The sequence below is a fragment of the Macaca fascicularis genome, chromosome 5 (genome assembly GCF_037993035.2).
Source record: "Macaca fascicularis isolate 582-1 chromosome 5, T2T-MFA8v1.1".
Classification (NCBI taxonomy): Eukaryota; Metazoa; Chordata; class Mammalia; order Primates; family Cercopithecidae; genus Macaca; species Macaca fascicularis.
In genome coordinates, this window is record NC_088379.1 from 62,706,196 (window position 1) to 62,731,357 (window position 25,162).

Below are 25,162 nucleotides of genomic sequence, written 5' to 3' on the forward strand. Positions count from 1 at the left end.
TTGGCAAATAGCAAAAGAATAAAACATTCCAGTGATGCTCTTGTTTCAGAATCAGTAAATAATAATCCTGACATGGGTGCTAAAGTCATCTTATTTCATCTCTGAAAGCAACATGGACCTTCATCTGTACATCTATTCCAGATACACATATAGTACCAACTCTTAAAGTTCTCTATTTAAAAAAAACTCCACAAACAGCCTCGGTGACACATTCAGTAATTAACAAATATCACTGTCATAAGTAACCTCTTTTATGCTCTATCCTCATTCAACACAGAGGAATATGAACCCTAAATAAATAATCGTAAGCAAAGGCAGGCTTATTCCAATTCAGAAAGCTATAGAGTTCTTTAGAGAAATGTCGTCTTATAATATTTTGCATTCCAACACTTAACTACATGTTTTCATGCATTTTAATATTTTAACATATTTCCCATGAGAAAAAAAGTACACACAGGTAGCACTTTTTTTTTTTTTTTTTTTTTGAGACGGAGTCTTGCTCTATAGCCCGGGCTGGAGTGCAGTGGCCGGATCTCAGCTCACTGCAAGCTCCGCCTCCCGGGTTTAGGCCATTCTCCTGCCTCAGCCTCCGGAGTAGCTGGGACTACAGGCGCCCGCCACCTCGCCCGGCTAGTTTTTTGTATTTTTAGTAGAGACGGGGTTTCACGGTGTTAGCCAGGATGGTCTCGATCTCCTGACCTCGTGATCCGCCCGTCTCGGCCTCCCAAAGTGCTGGGATTACAGGCTTGAGCCACCGCGCCCGGCCAACAGGTAGCACTTTTATCTCTGTTTTAAAAACATGGACAATTTCTATTTTAATTCTGTACAAATTAGTTATTGCAAATTGTAGAACTGCAGCATTAAAAAAATGACTTTTCCTGGTATTCTCTCTTCTTATTTCACCATGATTCAACTCACTCTATTGGACAGTTCTTTGGTTATTTATATTTTAATCACATTTCAGTAAGGATTTAGGCTGGAGGGACAGCATTTTCTTAACCAAGATAGTTGTAAATTTTCTTGGATAGACCAGATTATTTTAACCCAATGGGTAATTTCTGGGCATTTTATTTACCTATCCATTCAACAAATATGCTATTGCAGAACATGATTCAAAAGAAGTATGTGATACTGCCTCTGCCTTTGAGTCTCTAATGATGATACTGAAGAGATGACATACACCTGAATGACAGAGGTAAGTCACTACTTGAAGCATTACAGATCTAAGTATCAGATTGTGTAATGTAGATAATACTTGCTGCAAGAGTTCAAAACCTGGGGAAGTCCTTATGAATTCATAAAAATGAACTTAAAGTGGCCTTGCTGAGACAGAATATACCTATATTTTTCATTAAACTGCATAAAATATTGAAAGTAGCAGAGGAAACTTTGTTACATTGTCGCTTTACTCATTAAGTAATGATGAGCAATAAAAGGATTTTTTGTTTGTTTGTTATTTAATTAAGGAGAGACTATAGAACTAATATTTTAGATGTCTGGCAGCCTTGTCTGAAATAGCTCCCTTCTATTTCAAGGATGAACTTAAGGCTGAAATTCCAAATAAGAAGTATTGCCTCAGGAATTCAAAGGAAGTGGCAGACACGAGAGAAACTCTGAAGGAAAAACCAACAGGGCTCAGTGCGTGGCTGGCTATGGAAGAAAAAGAACAGAGAAGGATAAAGGATAACTGGGATCTTGATTCTACATTAACCACTAAAATGGAGACTCCTTGCTCACAACACCTCTATAAAAGTGATGAAAAGTCAAGTAAGACTCCTATCCATGGGAAAGTTATTAGAAGAGCCTAACATTCCTGCCTCCAGATTGTGGTCATGGAAGAATTCCGGAGAATTTATTTATAGAGTAGGCCCATGGTCCCTCACCCCAACTACTTCTGCATTTATGAGTTCACACTCATAAAGCACTGAATTTAAATCCCCGGTATTAAGAACCCTTGTCCTTTAAGAATTATTTCCTTCTATATGAAAAATTTCCTAAATAGAACACTGTTTCAAGAAGACTCTTGCCAATATCTTTCATTTTTTCAGTGCATTCAAATCACACACACACACTCACACAAACTCACAAATACACATTCAGGCTTCCTGCCTTGTAAATGGATGAACCCCAAACCACAGGATGTGACCTGCCTTCCTCTTAGGTGGTAATTCCTGTGGCAGACAGTCATTTATACCCCAATTACTTCACTAAAGTAAATTTCACACCTTAAATTCCACACACTATTCTGGTTTTCCCCCATTTTCCACCCTAAGTCACAATCTCTTTTTAGCCCTGAGTACCCCAGCACCTGGAGTACACTAGAACCCTTTGAGGCCTCCTGAACTCATAAGTCACTATAAATAGCAACAACATCAACTCTCCCATGACACGTGTAAACACACTATTCATAACATCTCATGGCATGATAACATGGAATAACTATTAGAATAGAATAGCCAGTGGCAACAAGAAATGAATAGTGTAAAATCTGCCATTTGAAGGGCACTTCAAGGTGACTTCAAGAAAGCTGCATTTCAGAAACTCAAGGCTCTCTAAGAGACTTATGCAGTTAACTGGCTAAAGAAGCAGAAGCACCATGACACAGTCCTCTTGTATTCATCAGCATCACAGAGGAATAAACAAAATTATTTGTACCACACAAAACACAACATTGTTGAGCCAACCCATTGCCACCAAAAACACAAGTATGCCAAATATTTTTCCTTTCTGCACAACACTGCCTCTAAATTGCTGACTTGTCCCACCCAACAGCCCTTCTTAACCAGATTAATTTCACAAAGAAACACAAAGAAAGAGATCCTTCTTATAAAAGAGAGAACAGCCTATTTGATTCCAGGCGTCCAGAATGGGGTATTACAACTGCCGACTAAATTCAAGGACACCCTTGGTACACCAAGCCACTTGCTGGTGGCAGTCTTCCACACCAAAGAGCAGCACAAGAGACAGCACCTCTGCCCCTTGAAGTCCTTGTTCCCTTGGTCCTGTCACCTGCCAGCCAATATCCAGACTGATACTCGCTGGCAAGATAAGAGACTGAATTTAGGTTGCTTCTCCCAAATATGCCATTGGGAGCCAAGAGCTAAGCCAACAGCTAAAGCAAAAGAATAGCTAGTGAGAATTTGTGGCAGAAAAGACCAGACGAGCTTAAAGATTAGTGGTTATTGTTTACAAGGAATTAAGCTCTACAGAGTTTTAGCCTGAAGTTTTTGGCATTACCTGTGTATGATGGATAGGAAAAGATGAGCTTGAAGAAGGCAATCATAGTAACTCAAAATAATAACTGCTAACCATTATTGCTGACTGTATGCAGCGCTCACTTCATGTTCAGAATACTATGATTAAAATCGATCATCCCCTTTTTACATATGAGGAAACTAGAGCACAAAGAAGTAAAGTAAATAACCAAGGTTACACTGCTGGTATGAACTGGGATTCAAACTCAAATAATCTGGCTCAAATGTGCACTCTTAACTGCTCTGATATGCTCCCTTTCCAGTAAAATCACAACACAAGTGTCCCTTCTGAAAAGGCAAACTATATGTTTTAAACTATTTTTTAATATAAAAAAAATTTTGTACTCAGACCTAAAGACAAAGTACTTCCTCCTACTTATATAAGGTGAAAAATAGAGAAGAGGATGAAAGAGATGGTATAGTTTTATTGTGTTTGTGTTTTGTTTTGTTTTTTAAACTGGGACAGGTCTACCTCATTTTCACACATTTCCAAAGCCTTCTCTCCTATATATAGATCAATTTTTGAGAATGTCAATGGCATGTAGAAAATTAAAGAAATCTTACTTTATGGTATCTAAATTAAGGATCTTTCCTGAAAACATTTTAAAAATCAAGAAAAAGTACAAATGTACCCAGAAGTATGAGGTCAGGTTGGGAGGGGCGTGCACTGGGAAAAGGGGAAGTCAAATGACACAACACCAAATATTCTTGGCTCTTATGAAAAGCTACTCTGTTCATTTACCCGGAAGCACCAAACAAAAGCAGCTGCCCATTTCTCTGTTTCGGTTTCCTGAATATAACTGGATCACCAACCAGCATCCATTGTCCCAGGCTCACAGAACAATGTTCACTAGCATAAATCCGTCAGTTCTGGTACACATCCAAAAAGCTAAAAAAGAATACCACAAGACTGAATGAGTGTCTATATGGACATACCTAGCACTATGATTCCACAACGGGCAAGACCTGTGTGTGAGAGGCAGTTAGCACCTCCAAGCATGATCGCATGTTCACGCTTGTCAAGAAACATCTCACACATCAGATCAAAATGCTGAACAGGATGTTCTGTTTGTAGCTTTGTTTCCTACCATCTTACACATCTTCAGGATCTCTACAGTCACAAAGTAGCCTGTGATGCCCCCATAAGTATCCCTGGACACTAACAAAATGTGAGGCACAGAGGCCAAAACCATCTAGTCTGGGAAGGTGTGCTGTGTGTCCAAACCTATCTCAGCCAGGACCACCTTCCCACCCACTTTTTGGGCAACCCTCAGAGGATGGCAGCTGCTAACTTAGAAAAAAAAAATGCACAGTGGAGGAGGCAAAAGGATTATTTTTAAGAAAGAGCACAATCTAACTTTTCTCTCAACCACCCACTCCACACCACCTCCTCATTCCCTTGTCTCTCCTGCTTGTTCTTCCATTTCGCTTTCCTTCCCCAGCTTCTCTCTCCCCGTGGCTCAGTGCACCACGCTCTCACACACGTTTCCTTCTCTGTGTCCCCAGCTGGGACACCAGCTCTGACGCCACACTGGGAATAGCAGCTGTGAAAGGACTTGGAGCTGCTGCTGAGCTCAGAGGGGGATATGAAGCTAGCTCGCTTCCTCCTCAGAGCTCCAAATGTGTAAAAATCAAACACTCATTTATTTTTTAGAAACCCGGTCTTGACACCAAAGCTATGAAGAAAATAGAAAGCGTTAGGTTATAAATTAAATGAACCTGTTAATTATGCCATCTTCTTAATGTGCCTAATACTGGAAGATATTTCGTTTACTTCTTAAAAATGCCCTTTCATGTGTTTGTAGAGACAGGGTCTCACTACATTGCCACGGAAAAAGCACAGCAGCTATTCACAGGGCTAATCATGGAGCATTACAGTTTCAAACTCCTGGGCTCTGATGATCCTCCCACCTCAGCCTCTGGAGTAGCTGCGACTATAGGCATGTGCCACGGTGCCAGCTCATGCCACCTTAATATGGCTTCCGAAGGGGGGCTGCCTGAGTTCTCTGTGGAATAGTGAGCATTTTTAAGTGTATATGAAAAATTCATGTGCCTTGCAGTTCAGTTTCATCCATCACCTGTGGTTAACAAGCAGCTCCATACACTCAGGGATTACCTACCCAGACCAAAATCCCACTTTGGCAATAGACAAAATAATGAGGCCCTTTCCAAAGTGGGATAATTAAAAGCGAAGACAAGATTTTATGTGTCAAGGGAGAAAGGCAAGGCAGGGAAATATAAACACGATGTGCCAGGCTTAAAAACAAGAAAATCAGCTGGATCTCTTATCTAGGATGTAAGAAATATTTAGACCAATAAAAGCAATGCTTACATCTTTCTCTGTAGTAATTCATTCACTCAGTTACTCCTCAATAAACATATATCAGGCACATACTATGTGCCAGGCATTGTGCGGCACGAAAGATAACAAAGCGAACTAGACAACCTGATCTTTGTTTTCATGGAGATTACAATCTAGCATCAGCTCAAGACAAACCTGTAGGCTCTCAAAAATCATGTGTTAAAACATGTATTCTGAAGGAAACATAAGGCATTGAGAAAGAATAATGAAGGGGAATCTGCACTAGAGAGAGTAGTAAGGAAAGGACTCTCTGAAGAGGTAAAATGTAAAAGCCAGAACATAAAGGAACAGAAAAGCTAACCAGGACAAGAATGGGCTGACCATTTCAGGTAGACAAGGTTGCATGAGCAAAGGCCCCGAGGCAGAAAAGGTTTTACCACCAAGGAACTACAACATCAATGGATCTGGAGTAAAGTGAGCAAGGAGAGAATGGCACATCACAGGACTAGAAAGACACTGGGCTCTGATGCTTAATTGAGGTTTCATTCTTAGGACAATGGGAAGTTTTCAGCAGAGGAAGGACATGGTCCAATTTATACTTTATGATGATCAATTGTGCCTCTCCATGAAGAAATACTTGAAAAGCAGAGACTGTTGCAGTGTCTATGCAAGACGTGATGATTCCCTGGACAAAAATGTAACAGCAAAACTGAAAAGGAACAGACAAATTCAGATCTATTTTAAATGCTGAACCAACAGAAATCATTGAAGGATTGCATATGGGGGTAAAAGCAAGGAAAGAATCAAAGATGACTCCCATCAAGTTACTATTTATATGTGTGTTATTTAGTTTTTGTTTTTCTCAGAAGTATAAGCATCACATCATGCACTGCCAGACACATGTGGGAATCTTGTCTATGGGACATGATATGTCTATGGACATAAGCAACTCAAACACCACAGGTCACAGAACAACATAAATTGTTATGTGGCTGTTCTTGAGAGACAATAATAGTATACTAGGCAAGTATTTCATTAAGTCAGTTTTCCCACAAGAATTTTGTCATTATGTTGGTGCCAGAGCGCCATGGCTTCCCCCAAAATCGTGGGGTTAAACGTCTTTCTATGTCTAGGTGCAAAAACTCTGACTTTTAAACAGAACTGTACCAAATAATTAACTACCAATCCATCAAAGCAGCTGAGGATATACAGCAATTTCTAAGAGGACCTTCGTGTTAAATTGGATAACTCATATCAAATATGCCAAAGGCATATTAGTGTGTAACTTATTGATCAGCAGGAACAAAACTATAAAATGCATATTTATAAATAATTTTTTACTATCACTGAACAATTTAGTCCTTGACAACTGTCTCTCCATAGGATCCCTTCAGAAAGCCAGTATACAACATAATGCAGTATTCCCCCAGGAAGACACCTCTGAGGGGAAAAAGAATGGATTGCCTTGTTTATTTTACATGCTGTATTCAAACTGGGCCCCAAATGCCACAGAATGCAACAGTATTCTGTGGTTGATACACATGGGGTCTCAGCATCTTCCTGATCTGTTCATTCCTTATGACCTATCTGAGTGCTGCTGGCACTGTTTCCCTTGCCCTTCTCAAAAGCTGATAAATAATTTTAATCTCAAAATTCCTGGGCCCATTTGTCTAGGTAAGCACCTCTTTACTTTTTAACATTTATAGTGATGATGCACTCTTGTTCTTAAACTGAAGAATGAAAGACAAGTTATAAAAGACACAGAGAGAGGGAGAGAAAGAGAGAGAGAGAGAACGAGAAAGAGAGAGCAGACAATCACATGCACAATGGACAGAACACCTGACACTGGCTCAGGCCTTGACAGAGAGATACAGAGTAAATCGAGATAAACGGTAGTCATTTATTTGGAAGAGAATGTTATCTTTTGTTCCTCCAGACTATTAACTGTGCCATGTTTATGTGCATTTGAAGGACTTTTCTCAAAACAGACTCCACTACGTTAATCGATATATAAAGGATCCCTTTCAGACAGACTTTCCCCCAGGACTTCAGTGAAAAGTACATAACTTGAGTCTCCTGCCTTCTGGTCCTTCAAAGTCTTAAATTTATTTCAATGCTTTTAATTTCGATTTCGTGATCCATCTCAAGCTCTCCTCCGAGCTTTTGTCTTTAATTCGATGGTCCACCTGTATTGCTCCTCTCAGCACTGCACTTGTCTAGCTTCCTAAGCCACCTGCTCAGTTCCAACGGTGAGACTATAAAAAATTCACATCACTATGCCTCACACCCAATTTAATTTAACTCTGTAAATTCACTTTTCAACACCTTGAGCTGTTCATTCTAATTTGGCCTGTCATCACCTGCAATGACTGAACCCGATCTTTATCTGTGCCATCCATAATGCATTTTATTGCAGGGTCCATATTTCTGCAACTGTAGCAAAGACATGAAGAATGTACAGAGCTCTGCCAACATGAAAAGCTGTCACTGTGTAACTCCTGTTGGGGAATCTTCCAAAATTGGCATGTGTTTCTACTGCACATATTCATTCTCAGTTCAGCCACAATATTTGGTCCATGTAGCCAAATATTCTCCACATTAAAGAAACAAAAAGCAACATAAATATACACCTAAACACACAGCCTATCCTATCACTCGAATCCAAGGGTGTTCTTTGACCTCCTGCTGTTCTGCTCTTAGCAACACTTTTATCCATTGTATGACATTTAATACATCCAACATCTTAATAACTGTGTCACTCTACAGACCTCTCTTACAGGATGATTTTCCACAATTCCTATTTAAATCACTGACCTGGCTCACAACCTGGTTAAATGTCACCTGTAATGCTGACATTTGGAAAGATATGTAAATATATAGACATACACTCTCATCTTCACCTACTGTCTCAATAGAACCTATTTCTAAGCACAAATAATGCAAAAGATTCTTTCAGTCTTCCAGTTACTGTTTATTGATATAGTTAAATAAATACCATCTGTAACACAACCCTATTAATATTACACATAAAAATGTAGAATACACAGCTATGCCTAAACTTTGTCAGGCCTTTTCTGATCAACTCAGAATCTTACCAGATGACCTTCTAGATCAACCTGCTGGTACAAGCAAAGCATCTCCACAGACATTATCCTTTAGAACAGACCATCTCAGTATTACAGTGGCCCTCCCCGTTAGCCACAGGATTCAAAAAGGTGTCCTTCTCAAAGATGTGGGAGTGAGGCAGAGAGAGGCACCAACGCTCAGAGTACTCACTGAGAGGTTTTAGGATGCTGCTGCTGGATTCATCAGCATTTTCAATATCTGATTTGTCAGAGTAGTTCTCAGAGATTCTCTCCTTTTCCTTCTTTTCTTTGTGGCCTGCCTTTCTCTTGTGACGTCTCCTTCTCCTGTAACTCTTCGGCACATGGACTCCGATGTAAATGGTATGGTGGCCTAAAGGAAGGTACACGAATGACCAGTCAGTTCAAACCACATTCTGTATTGCAGATAAATTGCATAAGATGCACAGATCAGAAGAAAATGTCTATAAATTCAACATTACCATCCTATATTTAACAAACTCTAGAAAAATAAAATTTCCTCCCAATTTTCAATTAGCTTCAGTATAATTCAAGCTAGTGGTTGACACCAGGACTCTGTGACAGCCTACTCTAATTCTGTCCAGATAGACTACTTTTGTTTAGGAAAACCAAGGAATATCAAACTGGAAATCAGGAATCCTTCATGTTGGTCATACCTCTGCCATCAATTAGCTGTCTGACCTTAAGCATGTATCTCTTAACCACTCTGGGCCTCAACTTCATCATTTCTAGAAGGAGAGACTTAAACTGGGTAGTCCCTAGAGGCCCCTCCAGTTTCAACCTTACATGAGTCTATGATTGTACTGGGTAGGGTTAGTGCCTGCTGGAAAAGGAGCTGCTGGCGCTGCAAAAACAAAGATTTAACTCAAAGTTCAAAAAGTCATTTTGCAGGGGGTAAGGCTTTACATTAAAACTTTTTTTTTTTTTTACCAAATCAGCAAAATAGAGACTTAGAACTGGGACAAACTGAGAAAAATAAGACATACTTGGAGAAAAGATTTTAGAAATACTCAAACGTTCACACTAGGAAACAGCTAAAATGAATGTCAGCTACAGTGCCATTCTCATTTTTCTTTTTTCGTTTCCAAAAGTTTCTAAAAACTGGTTGTTGCAATGATAAAAATAAACCGAGCCCAGCAAAAATTGCCTTGAAGAGAAGGGCATGAGGAAAAAAGATTGTGAAATGCTTTCAGCTCTCTAGATGGAAGGAGCTGCAAAACTGACAAGTGGTATTATTTTTACAAAATCTAATAAGACAAAAAAGAAAGAAACTCAAAGTTCCACATCATTTTTTAAAATTGGAAAACTTCTACTTTCACTTTAAATACAGTGTAACTTCTGTATTTTAGGAACTACCATTTCAGAAATAATGTGAACACTTTCTTTCTGAACTGCAAATTAGATTAGATTTTCTCATCTATGGGTTTTATTTCCCATTTCTGGAAGTATTCCTTGATGACAACTTTGCAGTGCCACAGCCAGTATCACGTATCTACATCCAAATACATGTACATACAGTATGTATGATACAAACTGTCACGAACTACTTTCCACAGTAACCTACGGGGTATATCTAAAAACACCATAATTGGCAGAGGTGTTTCCTTAAATTGGCAGCCTTAAAAGAATTATATGCTCCTTCAGGAAAGATATTCCGGCTAAGCAACGCAGAACCTAAGTGAATGGGTTAGTATTCAAAAGAAGACATCAGATGCTTGAATGAAGTTGGAGGCATCTTTACATAAAGCAGGACCTCCTTCCCAACACACACGCAGCAACTCAGCTACTACAAAACACAGTGAGATTCTCCCCACAGAATGTGTGCCAGTGAGAAATGTATCATGTCTAACCATTTGCAAGTAAATGGTTCTCATGGGAAAACTATATTATACTAGGAAGTAGGAAATGTCTCAGAAACAATGTGAATTAAGAAACAGTGTCAATTGTTTCCTGTGCTCCAGTTACTGAGGGAGTCCTGAAGTTTTATCTCAACTCTCAACAATGTAAGTGAGCAAAGCCAACCAATTGCTTCAATAAATCAAACACGAAATGCTTGGTTGTTTTCAAGAAAACACACACAAATTAAGAGGTTGGAAAATTTTTATTAACCTGTCACATTAAATATTTTCTATTCACCTTATTAAATAGGGCAAATAAGCAAAAAATGGTAATGAAGCTACATTGCCATAATGATGTTATATAGAAAGATTTTTAAAATTATATTTAGCCAAATCTGCATAGTACATTTGATCAAATCATTTAATTGACAGTCTATATGGTGGATAAGATGCTAAGGTAAGATTTCTGGCTAGGAAGTGTCATCGTTGTCAATCTAATGAAAGAGTTAGGCCAGTTCAGAAAGTGAGCCGCCAAACCCTGGAGAGAAATGCACTTGACTTTTTGGAGCCTACTTTGAGTTGCAGTAAGTGGTGCCATTTTGTTCGCATCATCATGATAGGCATCCTCTCAGCAACAGATTCTGTCTATCCCCATTTCCTCCAACGCCTCCTTCTTGGTATTCCCTGTGCACTTCCACACAGGTGTGGGAACTTTCAGAATTGACACTGTGCTATGGAGTGCTATGGTGCCCAGATGCCAAGCAGAAATGTGGTTCCTCTCAAGACATGCCAAATTTTAGGCATTTAAAAATCAGCTTTATTGGGGTGTAATTTATAAACAATAAAATCCACTCATTTTAACGATACAGTCAGTGATTTTAGTATATTTATAGAGTTGTGCAACAATCATCATAATCCAATTTTGGAACATTTCCACCAGTCCAAAAAGATCCCTCACACCCATTTGCAGTCACTCTCTGTTCCCACTCCTGTCTAATGCAACCACTCTTGACCATTTTTTACCACTCTTAGTGATGGCCTCTGCGAAGTTACCATTCTCTGGTACGCACATGGCAAGGAACTTTTTTTAGACATCCTAGCACAATAAAATACAATATTCCCTGGATGAGGAAGATATTGCCTTCCAACAACTGGCAGAGGAAATCATGCCACTGAGCTAAGCAATTCAAAACTTAAAGTATCCTCAAAGCATCCTCCTCCCCCTCTCACACATGATTGGCAACTAAATTTTCCTTTTCTGTCTTGTGTTCAGGTAGAGGAGAAGGAACATGGTTTCATGGGCAAGCAAACCTTGACGGGCTCAGCAACAGCACTTGCTGCTTCATCAGTTACTTCTCAACCTCTCTCACTTCAGCTTCCTTGCCTATGAGAAGAGAGCAAGATAGCCTTGCTTTGGTGGATAACGTAATATAGACATGCTGTCTCAAAGGGACAATCAAATACTTCATAAGCGATATGTGCCAAGTAGCCAAAATACCAAAAGTAAAATGAGCCGCAATGGAAGCTTTCTCACTGCCCCCACAGAATACCTGTCATCATGATCAATAGAAGCAGCATTACTGTTGAAAATACGCTATGATTGATGAGAATATCCTATGTGGATCTCAGTATTTATTTTCATTAAAATCTCTTTATCTGTTTCAGGGATATGTCATGAAGACTGATGACTATTTTTAAAATTATAACTCATAAAATGACTGCAAGCTCTTAGGGAAGTCACAAAGTTGAGGGTATAGTATTGTTTTACGTGTAATATAAAAAGGACAAACTTGACAGACCAGCTTTCCAACCCAGCAAGGGACTACAAAACGGTAAGACCATTAAAGAAAGAGGGATAGTTACCTGCTTCTTATATAGAACTTTTTAGGCTAAAAAAAAAATTCTCTGCTAGAAAACTCAGGAAATACTGCTTCCGAAGATAATGTAAAAAGGAGGTGTGGAAAAAATTTTAAGAGCTATAATGTATAAGTAAGAAGTGATTGTTTTAAACTATATCAAAATAAATGCTACATTCTTGCTACTGAAACTTCATGAAGTAAAACTACTGGAATCTATACTTGACAGTGTTCATTTAGGTGTGCAGTCGAAGAGTATTCAGTCCTTGATTTGGCAGTGGCTTCAGTATCATGTGTTCAAATAAATACCCTGCATGCCTTTCTCTGACAGATGGTGCAAGTTCCCAACAAACTCTAAATATCTTGGGAATATCTCCCAATCCATACCACAGCCAGTACTACTGGAAAGAAAACATGGCTTTCCTGGGTATCTCTGAATGTCAGAAATGATCACTACGTGATTCTTGTTTCTTCCCATCCTTACATGCTCCACCCCAGTTGCAAGTAGGAAGTACTATGATGCTAAATTATCCCAATTCCTGAAATATTTCTAACCTAACTTCATACTTCTCATAGTTGCTATAATGTTTTCTGGCAAATAGAAAACTTACACTTAGTAACTCTGGAGCCATTCAAATTAAGGTGGCTTTCACAAATACACATTTTGCTACCAAGGATGATTTAACACTTTGAAGTATGAAAACCTTCAAGCCAGAAAAGGATTTTAAATCAGCCAAACTACAAATTCTATAGCTGTGTGGATGGTTAACAACATATGCCTCTATATGTAAGACAGATCTATTAGCTCCTTCCTGGGAAACACGTTGCTGTGTTTACTGTACATACAGATGATAGCAACTATTTAGTGAATGCTTACAAGCATGCCAGGCACTGCAAGGTGTTTTATATCTACCACCTCATGCAATCCTGCTCCTATCCCCCTTGTACAGGTGCAAAAACTACAGTTTGAGGAAGTCAAGGACATTATAATTAGTTAACTTTTTATGAAGTGTTCTCTTCATAAAACCCCACAGGAGAAATATGTCTCTGTTCTCAGTATCAATACTAGTTGAGTGCTTCATCACTACTTTGATGGTGTGTTCTGTAAAACATACTATGTTTATATCATAAATGTAATAACTTATTATATCTCCTTCCTCATTGGCTGCTAAAAGAAGAATAGACACATTTTAGACAAACAGGTAGTGAGTATATAGAGTTTCATGACATGCATTTTATATACTAACCTCACTCTTCCAACTTTTCAACACTTACTTTCCCTTCACCCTAAACCTTTTTGGAATAAGGTAGTATGTAATTTTTTAACCTGATATGTCAGTACTGTACTCTATCTAAAGGATCACCAAAGGACAGGTAAAATCTTTACCCAGAAGTCTACCTTTCCCTACCTCCCACCACCCATCCCCTATATCCAGCCTCTTACATACAGCTCTAAATAAACACTGAGGGATGTTCCAAATTTGATTTATAGCCACACTCTTACTCTTTCAGCTGAATTTCTGTTCTCTCCAGTTCAAAGCAAAGATTCCACAACATGCAGTATTTTATATACTTCTTTCAGAACTAATCGGCAATATTCCCAAAATATGAGTTAAATATTGCCTTCCCTGGTTTATCTAACATAACCTGGTCTTCTGCCAAGATGCCCAAAACGTGTTGAAGCTATTGCCAAGAAGAATGTAGGGAGAGCAAAATTAAGAGATTATTTTTTTAATTAAGAAAAGAAAAAATGTAGAGAGGCGGAGACCTTGGATGAGTGACAGATTATAAAAAGATTCTGCAAAGACTTTGTTAGACCAAAAAAAAAAAAATTATCAATTAAAAGTATATGCATAAGAAAACTTAAACCAAACCATAGTATCAAGTCCAAGCACAGTGGACATTGTGTGGTTGGCACTTTTATTTAATAATAAATATACAAGTATGTATAATCCTAAACACTTTAATAAAATACAAGTAATTTTTTTTTTTTTGAGACAGAGTCTTGCTCTGTTGCCCAGGCTGGAGTGCAGTAGCACGATCTCGGCTCACCGCAATCTCTGCCTCCCCGGTTCAAGTGATTCTCCTGCCTCAGCCTCCTGAGTAGCTGGGATTACAGGCATGTGCCATCACGCGCAACTAATTTTTTTGTATTTTTAGTAGAGGTAGGGTTTCACCATGTTGTCTAGACTGCTTTCGAACTCCTGACCTCAAGTGATCCACCCACTTTGCCTCCCAAAGTGCTAGGATTACAGGTATAAGCCACCACGCTCAGCCAAAATACAAGTAATTTGTTAGCTTATTATTCTCAAACCCATAAGAGTGTCCATAAGCAGCTCTAATAAGATACAAGCAAAGTAACATTGCTAATTTACTGGTATAAATACCAGCTCATGAAAAGAAAACCCTCTTCAAAAAGCACAGTGTAAGTTTGCAGTTACCAAGGGGTAAACCAGCCCTTTATGAAATGTTTGCATGAGGGTCCTGACTCAGAACAAGGGATGATTTCTATTTTTATATATTGGATAAGGGCAATTTTTTACATAAAAAATAATGTATGTGTTTATTAATAGATAATTACACATTACATATGTAATTTATGTATAGATAATTTTGAATACTGATGAGTAATTTATTTTAATTTTAATGCTACCAATTACATAGGACCAGGCACGCAAGCAAATGGCAAATGTGAGGAAAAACAGGGAAATACTTTTCTTCCCACTGAACTGCATGGGAATTTTACATACTGAAAGCCTCCTAGAAATCCTCAGGGCAACCTGAGGTTCCCCAAGCAAGACTGATAAGAAATCTTAGCTTGTTACTTGATGTTTACTGAGCACAGCACTATTAATATTTAATATTTGATGATGATAATAATAGTGATAATCTCTAGGCAAGAACTAAGAGCTACAGAATAAAAGGTCTCAAAGGAGATGCAAGCTTATGATTGTTAGCTAGACTCCTGTCCTTTAGCTCAGCAAACGTATGCATCTGTCTTCCAAGAGCTCATTTTTAACAAAAGAGTTCTATTAATTACAGTCTTAGATGAAGGTGAGGAGCCTAAGACAACACACTGAAGTTAAGCTTCCTTGGCAGTTTCCATTATTAATGGCCAATAATAAAGGCAAAAACTGACTGGCTCTATAAAGTCTGAATTAGTGAATATGTTTATAGAAATACGACTTTATTATTTTCAGTGATCATCAATTATTTGAAAAGATCTTAGCTAGAAAAACAAGTATTTCCTCGTAAAGTTACTTCAGGAATCTACCTTAAGGAATTAATGGAATTAAAAATCAGGTTACCCTATGTAAACTGCAGTTCCTGACGAGTTTTTCAATCTTCAAAGTTGATTCTCCAAAATAATGTTAACTTTCCTCTAGCAAAATCTTTTATATCCATATCTATAGATACAAAACATATCTAAATCTATATAATTATATCTATCTAGATATAAATTTACCCATACAAATATCTATATATCTATCTCTATAGAATCTTTATAGAGAGATTATATATATATATATATTTTTAAGGCACAATCTGAATTAAACATAGTCTCCCACTGTGTCTGGTACACAAAGGTGCTCCATAAATGTTGATCCTATTTCTCCCTTCCCTTTTCAAAGTGAAAAAAACAGAGCACAGTTTTTTCTCATTCCCACCCACCTCCAGCCCTGATAATAACTAACTTGTGAACACTCTTTGTACTCCAGAACATTCACCTAGAGGAGGGCAAAAGAGTCAACCCCAGACCTATTCTTAACTTGTCCCTTAATGGGCAGTTTTAGCCATCCTACAGAGTTGAGCTCTTCAACAAAGGCAGCACCTTCCATAACCTCAGCCTTCCCTAACTCTGTCCAGAAGCAAGGGCTTGGCAATCTCCACCCCGATTTGGGTAAAGTTTCCCCCAGAGCTTTTAACGGCTCACTGTCAATCCACAGAAAACAGGTCTGTAAGTCCTTCACTTGCTCCGACAAGACAGAGTAGAGCCAAAAGGCCTAGGAAGGCCAGCACTAGGCAGAACAGTGCTCAGAGTGAACAGGAGCCACCCAGCGGGAAGACATGAACCCTCCACTTATCCCGACACCCAGAACCACCCCACAGGGGCTGCTGCATTGTAACATGCAGTACACATGCCATCAGACAAAATCCACCTGTGAGCCAAACACAGAGAACTGACAGTTTCCATCATTTCTCTTTGGTCACCATTTGCACAAGTGAATGGGAAGTAGTGTTGGAAGATACAAAACAATAGCTAATTTGATGGTCACCGATAACTGGATTTGCAATTGCAGCCAGAGAGGCAGCTTAGAGAGACACATAAATGCACACACTCATACTCTCATCCCAACCACATTGTCCATCTCTGACTCTATTATGGCTTCTCTTTTTGCAGTGGCCTAAGCCCTGACTGGGCAATAGGATGAAGAGTCCTTGGTTGCTATGGAAAGGTAATTTGCAATATAGTTAATACACTCATGGTTAATCAGGTATCAACTATTTAATATAATATATAAATATTATATATAATTTTAATATATATTTATCATAATTATATATCACATATGCAAAATATTATATATAGTTAAATATTTTATTGTATTAATAGATGAACATATTTTTAAATATATATAAAGTGTTGATATAAATATTTAATATATTAAATATTAATTTATATTTGTTATAAAATATAAATATTACAGTTCACATTATTCCCTTCCCTCACATACACATATGTAAGTAAATGAGATGTAGATAATATCATAGGGCTATAACAATCACCCAGAAGTAGGAAAAGTGCTATGAGAGACTTCTGTTAGCCTAGAATCCCAGAATCTTCATGACTGTGGTTTTCCACATGTACCCAGGAAAAAGAGGGACGACATTCATTGACACAGAAGCACGTAATCATACTTTTAAAGTGGCCAAAAAATCACTTTAACTGGTTCAGCCTCTTCATTTACCAGTGATCTAACTAAAGCCAAATAGCCAGTTAATGACATATAGAGACTAGGACTAGTGCCCCGGATGTATAAGCCTTCCTTTCTCATTTTTCCACTATCATGGTACCAGTCCTCCACCCATCCCTCCCATCCTCCACTGTCTGGAAAACACAGCCAAAAGAATAATAACGATTAATCCTTTCAAGTTAGTAATTATCGAGAAGGGAAAAATGGGCTCAGGATTCTCTGGAAATGTTTCTGTCTTAGAGTCATAGAATGACAAATTGAAATCCACAACCCTTAGTTCCATAAGCTGCTCCAAAATATGACAATGTTCTGGCTGGGACATCTGTCTTCCCACTTACCACCAGGGGTCATTCAAATGCTGAGGCCAGTCTTGTGTTTTCTTTCCCTCTCACCTCTCTGTACGCTCTTTCAACACCTTTTATTCCTTTCAGTTCTTTCCACTTCCTATTCTTCCAGGTGCTTCTCCTAGTTCTCATCCATCTCCCTACCTAAATTCCTCTTCCTCTGCAGAGGGAATCAACCTCAAGCACACTCTTTTGGGATGAGCACAGCCTTGGGAAAGTCAGAACACCTGGATCCTTGTCCTCGTTATTCCAGCTCCTACCAGTGTTACCTCGAGCAAATCATTTAACTTCTTCATGGTTCCTCTAGCCATCTGTAAGCTGAGAATATTGAACTAAATTTTCTCTAAGATCCTTTCTAGTTCTAAAACATCTATAATAATTCCAAATATTTTAAGTAGTTAAGTGAAGTGGAGCACATAGAGGGAAAAGGCTAAAAGTTTTCCAGCATCACCTCAAAGTCTCCTCCTAACTTCTCATAATGATAGCTGTCTCTTGAGCACTCTTCAGTCTACCCCAATTTGATTCCCAACTAACCATGACACGTCACCACATTGCTAACAAAAGTTACCAATCACCTTCTTTTTGCCAAATCCAGTAGCTACTATTTAGTCCTCATCTTACCGGACTTCAAGGCAGCATTCAGCACTGTCAATCGCTAGCTCCTTATTTAAAAAGCCCTCTTCTCGGCCTCAGAGGCTTCACTCTCTTCCCGGTTTTCCTCCTACTTCTATGACTGCACCTTGTTAATCGCCAAATGTTGGCACTTGCAGAGTCCAATCCACTCCTGTTCTCACTCCATTCTTTGACCCTGGGCAATATCATCCATTCCTATGGCTTTAAATGCTAGCTATATGCCTAGGGCTCCCAGATTTATATCTCCATCCCTGTCCTTTCTTCTTAGCTCCTGCTTGTATAGTCAACTACCAGCTTCAGAGTTCTACCTGGATATCTCACAGGTGCTTCAAATTCAATATATACAAAAGGCTAAACTCCTATCATCCCCCATCACTCTTCTTCCAGTGTTCCCCATCTTACAAAATGGTGCATGATTCCCCAAATTGCTCATAGCAGAAATCCAGAAGCAGCCATCCCCATCCATATATCCACCCATCAATTCAACACATTTGTCTCCATCTTTTTTGTCTCAACTCCTGTCCAACCCAATATCATCTCTCAGTTGAATCCTGACAACAGCCCCCACACTTCTGTCTTTGCCCTCTTGGGACACTGTCTCCACCCAGCAGCCAAAGGAATCTTTTCTAAAATACAAATTTGGTCTTATCACTTCCCTGCTTAAAACCCTTCTGCAATGTTTCCTTAGTGCACACTCAGTAAAACTATAACATTTACCATAACATAAAAGACCTTGAACTATCTGGGTCCTATCCACCTCAGACTACTCTCTCCCTGTTCACATGGTCCAGCTACCGTAGCCTTATTTCTGTTTCTCAAATGGGCCTAAGTCTTTCTCACCTCTGGACCTTCACACATGCCTGCCTGGAATGCTTCCCTGATTCTTCACCTAGCAAATTCCTTTTCCACTTTTAGGTCTTAATTTAATGTTATTCTGTAGGACATATATTCCCTGGCCTTCCATGTAAACTCACCTACATATGTGATACATCTCTAAAATTACCATATCAACTAACCTTGTGTCCTTAAATAATGGCTGGTTTATTTGACTAAACAATAATCATGGTCCTAGTTACAACGTTACCACATTCAATGATACACATAAACCTGGAAAAGCAACGTATTAGAGGTCACACCTGCAACTGTTCTTACCATTTTGATAGGCTTAAAGAAAAAAAAAAAAAAAAGCATGGTCCATCAGTTAGTAAAATTTAGTATTTAGAGTTAACATAAGTACTAATCAACTAATCTGTTGATTACCAGATATCAGTATTAGCTTTAGTCTGACAGTGTTCTGCAGTCACAGCAACCGCTGGTGGGAAAGTGTTGTGCATAAAGATAAATTACATGCAACGATTACATGCAAGGGAGATAATACCTTAAATTCATGGGGTTAATCCTGGGGATTTCAAATTGCTTTACTTATATTCCTAGAAAAACTAGGAGATGAGAGGTGCAAATTCTATCTCCTTGTACAAAAAAACTGAGATTCAGAAATTAAGTAACTTCTTAATGGCCTACTGGAAGCATCAAGGTATTTTTCAGGTATTATCCAAAAATTCTTAGAGCATTTCTAGTAGGTGGCTAAGGAGACAGGTTACTCACTGCACTTTGCATGAAGAAGCCATAACCACAAGACAATGATTTGCTTTGTATTATCCAGAAAGGTAGTGGCAGACCAGGAACAGAAAAAGGTCCTGAGACTACTGGTCCACCACCATGTTCTCTGAACCATAGCACAGATGGAATAAACGTGAGTAAAAACTTGAATAATCAGATACTAATTTAATTTGCCAAACACACGTATCCATTAGATTCAATCATGAGCTTTCATTCTACCTTGAAGACATTTTCTTTATTTTTCAGTAGGAATCAAATTTCCTGTTGAAAATTTAATAATCAATTGGGGGGTTGGTAGTAATTTAACCCATCTATAACAATATAATTCCATTCGTCTAAAGCTGATATACTGGCCAATATTACTAAAATTTAAAACCTCTTTTTATTCCCAGAAGTGTTTGGCCTGGTAAAAGTTACTGAGCATTCCACCATGAAAAATAGTCAATAAAATAATATTTCATGAGGTCTAAGTAGAGTCTGTTCTTCCAAAAATCAACAGAGTATGAAGAAAGGTACACACATTGGATATAGCCCTTTGGATAGCTGCCTTCTAATTCTAACTCTATGGAAAGGTAGAAACAATTTACCAGATTTGAAAACTTTTTAGCTATTCAGAGAAATGAATTATTTAAGTCATCTATACTGCTGATTCAGTGGCTGTCACTCACCACCCTCACTACCTTCACCTTTCATCCCACCTGGCAATCAGCAGCTCCAGGATGAGTGTTGGAACCTCCCGTGAACCTATGCCATTGCAGGCTCTCACCTCAGTCACCTAAATGCAATCAGCCAAAAGAGTAAAATAAAATAAAACAAAACAAAATGAAATCGCACCAGCAAGCTCATGACAGCAACAAGAGAGCCTCAACTGATCTTTATTATATTCTTATTTTACTCACTCTCATCAGGCCCAATTCTCAGTTCTCCCAATGATTTCTAATCTTGTGGTGATTTAAAAAAGGGGAAATATTTAGTTCAGGTTAGATAGTATTATTTCTATACTGTTGCATAATCTCATTTAATTGGCACCTAAATTACATAATGGCCAGTAGGAAGCAGAATTATCCTAGTCTATGTGGCAGACAGGGGGAAATGCATTTCTATACGCATGTTTAAATACATATACACATACTAGACTCTTGAATCCTTCTCACTGGCAGAAAAACACTACATTCTTGAATCCATTTTCCAAATGAAGCAACGTTGCAGGCTTTATTATACAATGGACCAGCATTTGTATTTTACGCAGTATACAATTATGGTAATATCCCTCTTCTTGGAAAAAAGACAATTTAACAAATTAAGGATAATGTGTATCAGAGCAGTCTAACTGTGAAAATTAGATTTCATACCCAGAGCTTAAAGGATGAGAATGAGTCCAAAGGGAAACAGAGAGTAGGCCTTGGGAAATTTCACTGGATCATTCTGGCTCTAGTTTTCCAATATAAGAAGCAGTAGGTAAGCATGATTAGGAAGGCAAAGGACAGATGTAGGGAGAAATGAATTAAGCAAGTAAACAATATTTATGCCAGTTATAATTTTCAGAAAAGAAGATAATAACCAAAGAAAATTATTGGTGAGGCTGTATCCATCAGAATGAAAAACAACAGAGAGTGGTGGAGTATAAAACACGCCTGTTCCTAACGCCACGTACAGCAGCAATTGCTGTTGGAAGTTCTTAAGAGTTCTAAGGTGAATGACATGCTCCATTGTTTCCATTTTACAAAGAGAAAAACCTATAATCTAAACTACAAGTTGCTTCCTTCACCTATGCAATGATTTGACGATAGAGCAAGTTTTAAATTTTTATTCTCAAACTGATACTTAGCCACTCTGCTTTGACAACACATGAAAAAAATAAACAATAGAGACTCCCCAAAATAAATATCGAACAACAAGTCTCACTAATATGACCAGATTTTAAAAGCTTCTAAAAAGACGCTCAATCTATAGACAAAACTGCTGTAAATGTACTAGTTCAGAATTTCTGGATCCTTGCCAAAGGCAAAGTACCAAGTGCAATTTGCTATGGCTTAATTGCCATCAAAGAACACCAACACCTAGGATAGGAAATGGCTTCAAGAGGGCTTTAGCCCATACTATACTACCAGGGAATTCTCTACAGTTGGAAAATTCTCAGAAGTTTCAGATTCTAGTTTCAAAAACACGGAACTATCACCAGCCTTCCTTGAAGTGAAAGAAATCTATATATAAATATTTAACTTCCCTGACACAGCAAGAGGTGTCAGGCAGCTACAGAGCTAAGTGCTGCATACTTGAGGACCTCTGGCCAGCGTTCAGCTGAGGCCATGAGGAGAAAGGAGCAGGGAGTTGGGAAAGGTCTGCATGGGCTCAACCTTTTCTGGGAAACCTGTGTTGCTATTCAAGTACCAACTTTTTAAAACCTCACTGCATTTCTTTAAAGCAGTCCAATGTGTGGATACATTGTTTCTTTTAAGAAGGCTTTTCCTTTAGCAGTATTTGCCCAAGAGTTTCCTCTGTACACACTGTTTTCTGAGCAATTAGAGTGAACTGCAGAGAAGAGGTCAGCAAAATGCAACCGGACACTTATATCCAGTGCTCAGAATAGCCCCAGTCCCAACTTGGCCCCTCCCTTCCCATCCGATAGGTTTTCATTCACTCCTTCTCGGCAATTACGTTTTATACCATTGTAATTATTTAAAAATGTCTACCAGGCCCCACTTTTTTTAGAAAAAAATACTACCTTCTCCAACACACATGAGTAGATCATCATAATATCCTCTAGCAAGAAATAGGCTTAAGTCATGATTTCATGTCTGTAAAATGTTGAGGTCTTGACTTCCAAAAAGACAAAAGCCTCCATTTCATCATTTTAGTCTATCTCTTCAAAAAATATACTAGAAGAATGAAAAAGTTTGATAAAGCAGAGGTGTTTAGGCCCTTCTTTTTCTTATCAGTATAAATATATAAATGATATGTCAATGATCTTTGCAAAATCAAACAGGAGTGATACCAAGGACAAGATGAGAGGCTATATCATTTCATTTGAATAAGAGAACTAAGATAACCAGGCCGGGCGCGGTGGCTCAAGCCTGTAATCCCAGCACTTTGGGAGGCCGAGACGGGCGGATCACGAGGTCAGGAGATCGAGACCATCCTGGCGAACACGGTGAAACCCCGTCTCTACTAAAAAAATACAAAAAACTAGCCGGGCGAGGTGGCGGGCGCCTGTAGTCCCAGCTACACAGGAGGCTGAGGCAGGAGAATGGCGTAAACCCGGGAGGCGGAGCTTGCAGTGAGCTGAGATCCGGCCACTGCGCTCCAGCCCCGGCGACAGATAACCAAACTTCTTTTTTCTTTTTCTTTTCTCTTTTCTTTTTTTGAGGCAGGGTCTCACTCTGTCACCCGAGCTGGAGCGCAGTGGCACAATCACAGTTCACTGTAGCCTTGATCTCCTGGGCTCAAACGATTCTCCCACTTCAACCTCCTGAGTAGCTGGGACAACAGGCATGCACCACCACACCCAGCTATTTTTTTTATTATTATTTTTCTGTAGAGATGGAGTTTCGCCATGGGGTTTCACCATGTTTTCCGGGATGTTCTTGAACTCCTGCCCTCAAGTGATCCTCCCACCTTGGCCTCCCAAAGTGCAAGGATTATAGGCATGACCACAACGTCAAGTCTTGACAACCAAATTTCTAACAAATTTTTTTGAAAAATATGTAAAAGGATTATACAAAGTGATTCTACATATACTTTATTTAGTTTATGTTATACATTTATTTATTCATTCTTTCTTTTAACAAATAATTAGTGAATATCTACCCTGTCCCAGACCCTGACATATTTTTTTTTACTTTTTCTGAAAACGATCCTCCTGTAAATTCCATGCATTTTCAACTACACTCCCTCTTAATGTCCTTCACTAGACATGTGAATTTGTAGAATTATTCTTCCATTGGGACAGATAGGTGCACACTTCTCACTGCATTAAGTTTTGAATGGAAGAGGAAAACCAGCACAATATAGCATAATAGTTTTAGGAGAGTACTGACCAAGCCTCAAAAATGGAGACACGTTTCAGCCAATGCTGTGTTACTGCATTTTATATTTTCTGAGTTGTTGGTTGAACTTGATGTTAAGAAGAGGCCCCTCCTCATGAGGTCAGAGTTGCCAAGGCCTGCTGGGAGTTACCTAGCCTTGCAGAGCCAAAGCCTTATCTCAAAGGATAAGGTGGAGTTTGCTCTTTTCCCCTATTGCAAAATATGAGACTATTAAGTAATCTGTTTATATCATACAGATCCAAAATCCTGGCTGGCTTTTTTAAGAATAAAATATCCATAGGATTTTCTTCTGCTTGGAAAAAGCTACCTGGGACTGACTCTTCCTATCTCAACCCTCATTCACCCTATGTAATTAGCAATTTCCCCCATCTGTGTTTGAAACGAAAAGCGAGTGGTTGCTCCTCGTGGTCAGCACTTCTGGATCATTCTGGTAACATTAATTTGTCATCCACAGACCAATTCTGTGAAAGCGCGGAAGGGCCTGGGTGGGAGCTGGGGCATGGTGATAAATAAATAAATATGAATATCTGAAATACTGACATTTTAAAATAAGTTTATCCACAGTAACCACTCTCCTCCAAAAAATGTTAACTTTACAAAACCATGCATAGTACAAGGTAACAAGTGGAAGAGCAGATTTAAAGGCTTCTATTTCTTTTAAAGATTAAAATTGGCACTTGGTTTCATTTTGAAAGAGTATCTCTTTAAGCCATTAACACATGAAGAAAATTATGTGACAATGAGGTTTAGGTCTTTAAATATAAGCCACATAGATAAATTCATTATTTAAATAGATGACTCCTCTTCTGACTCACTCCATGCTTAGTGAGTTTTGCAGTTGATGGTTTTCTATTAAGTTTTTAGAATGTGGATTAAGTGTCATGCCACCCACTGAGAGTAAAGTTGAACAAGGTGAACTGAGGGTGTGGTTTGAAGTCTCTCTCCTCAGAACCACAGCATTCAAAGGAACTAAGAGAGAGTATCTGGCTCTTCTTGCCTTCAGGCTGAGCTGAATCCAATCACCCCAAATTAGGGGACCCTAAGCATTTTTAAAGCATGAATATTTTAAAGTAACAAGAACCATCAGACCTTAGTTACTTTAATAATCACTTATTGGGAATACATCTTATTTATGCAGATAACTGTAAAAAACAAAGTTTTATTTTAAGTTGACTTTGCCAAGAATGTC

General features: G+C 38.6%; 1 protein-coding gene across 11 annotated transcripts in view; it reads right to left on the reverse strand.

Moving 5' to 3' along the window:
- SLC4A4 (solute carrier family 4 member 4) overlaps positions 1 to 25,162 on the reverse strand; it is a 493,252-nt gene that overhangs the window by 309,926 nt on the left and 158,164 nt on the right. For all 11 annotated transcript variants that reach the window (XM_065545104.2, XM_074039893.1, XM_065545105.2 and 8 more), the window contains one exon: positions 8,833 to 9,012. In XM_065545104.2, the coding sequence (XP_065401176.1) occupies positions 8,833 to 9,012 (180 nt within the window). The remainder of the gene's footprint in view (positions 1 to 8,832; positions 9,013 to 25,162) is intronic.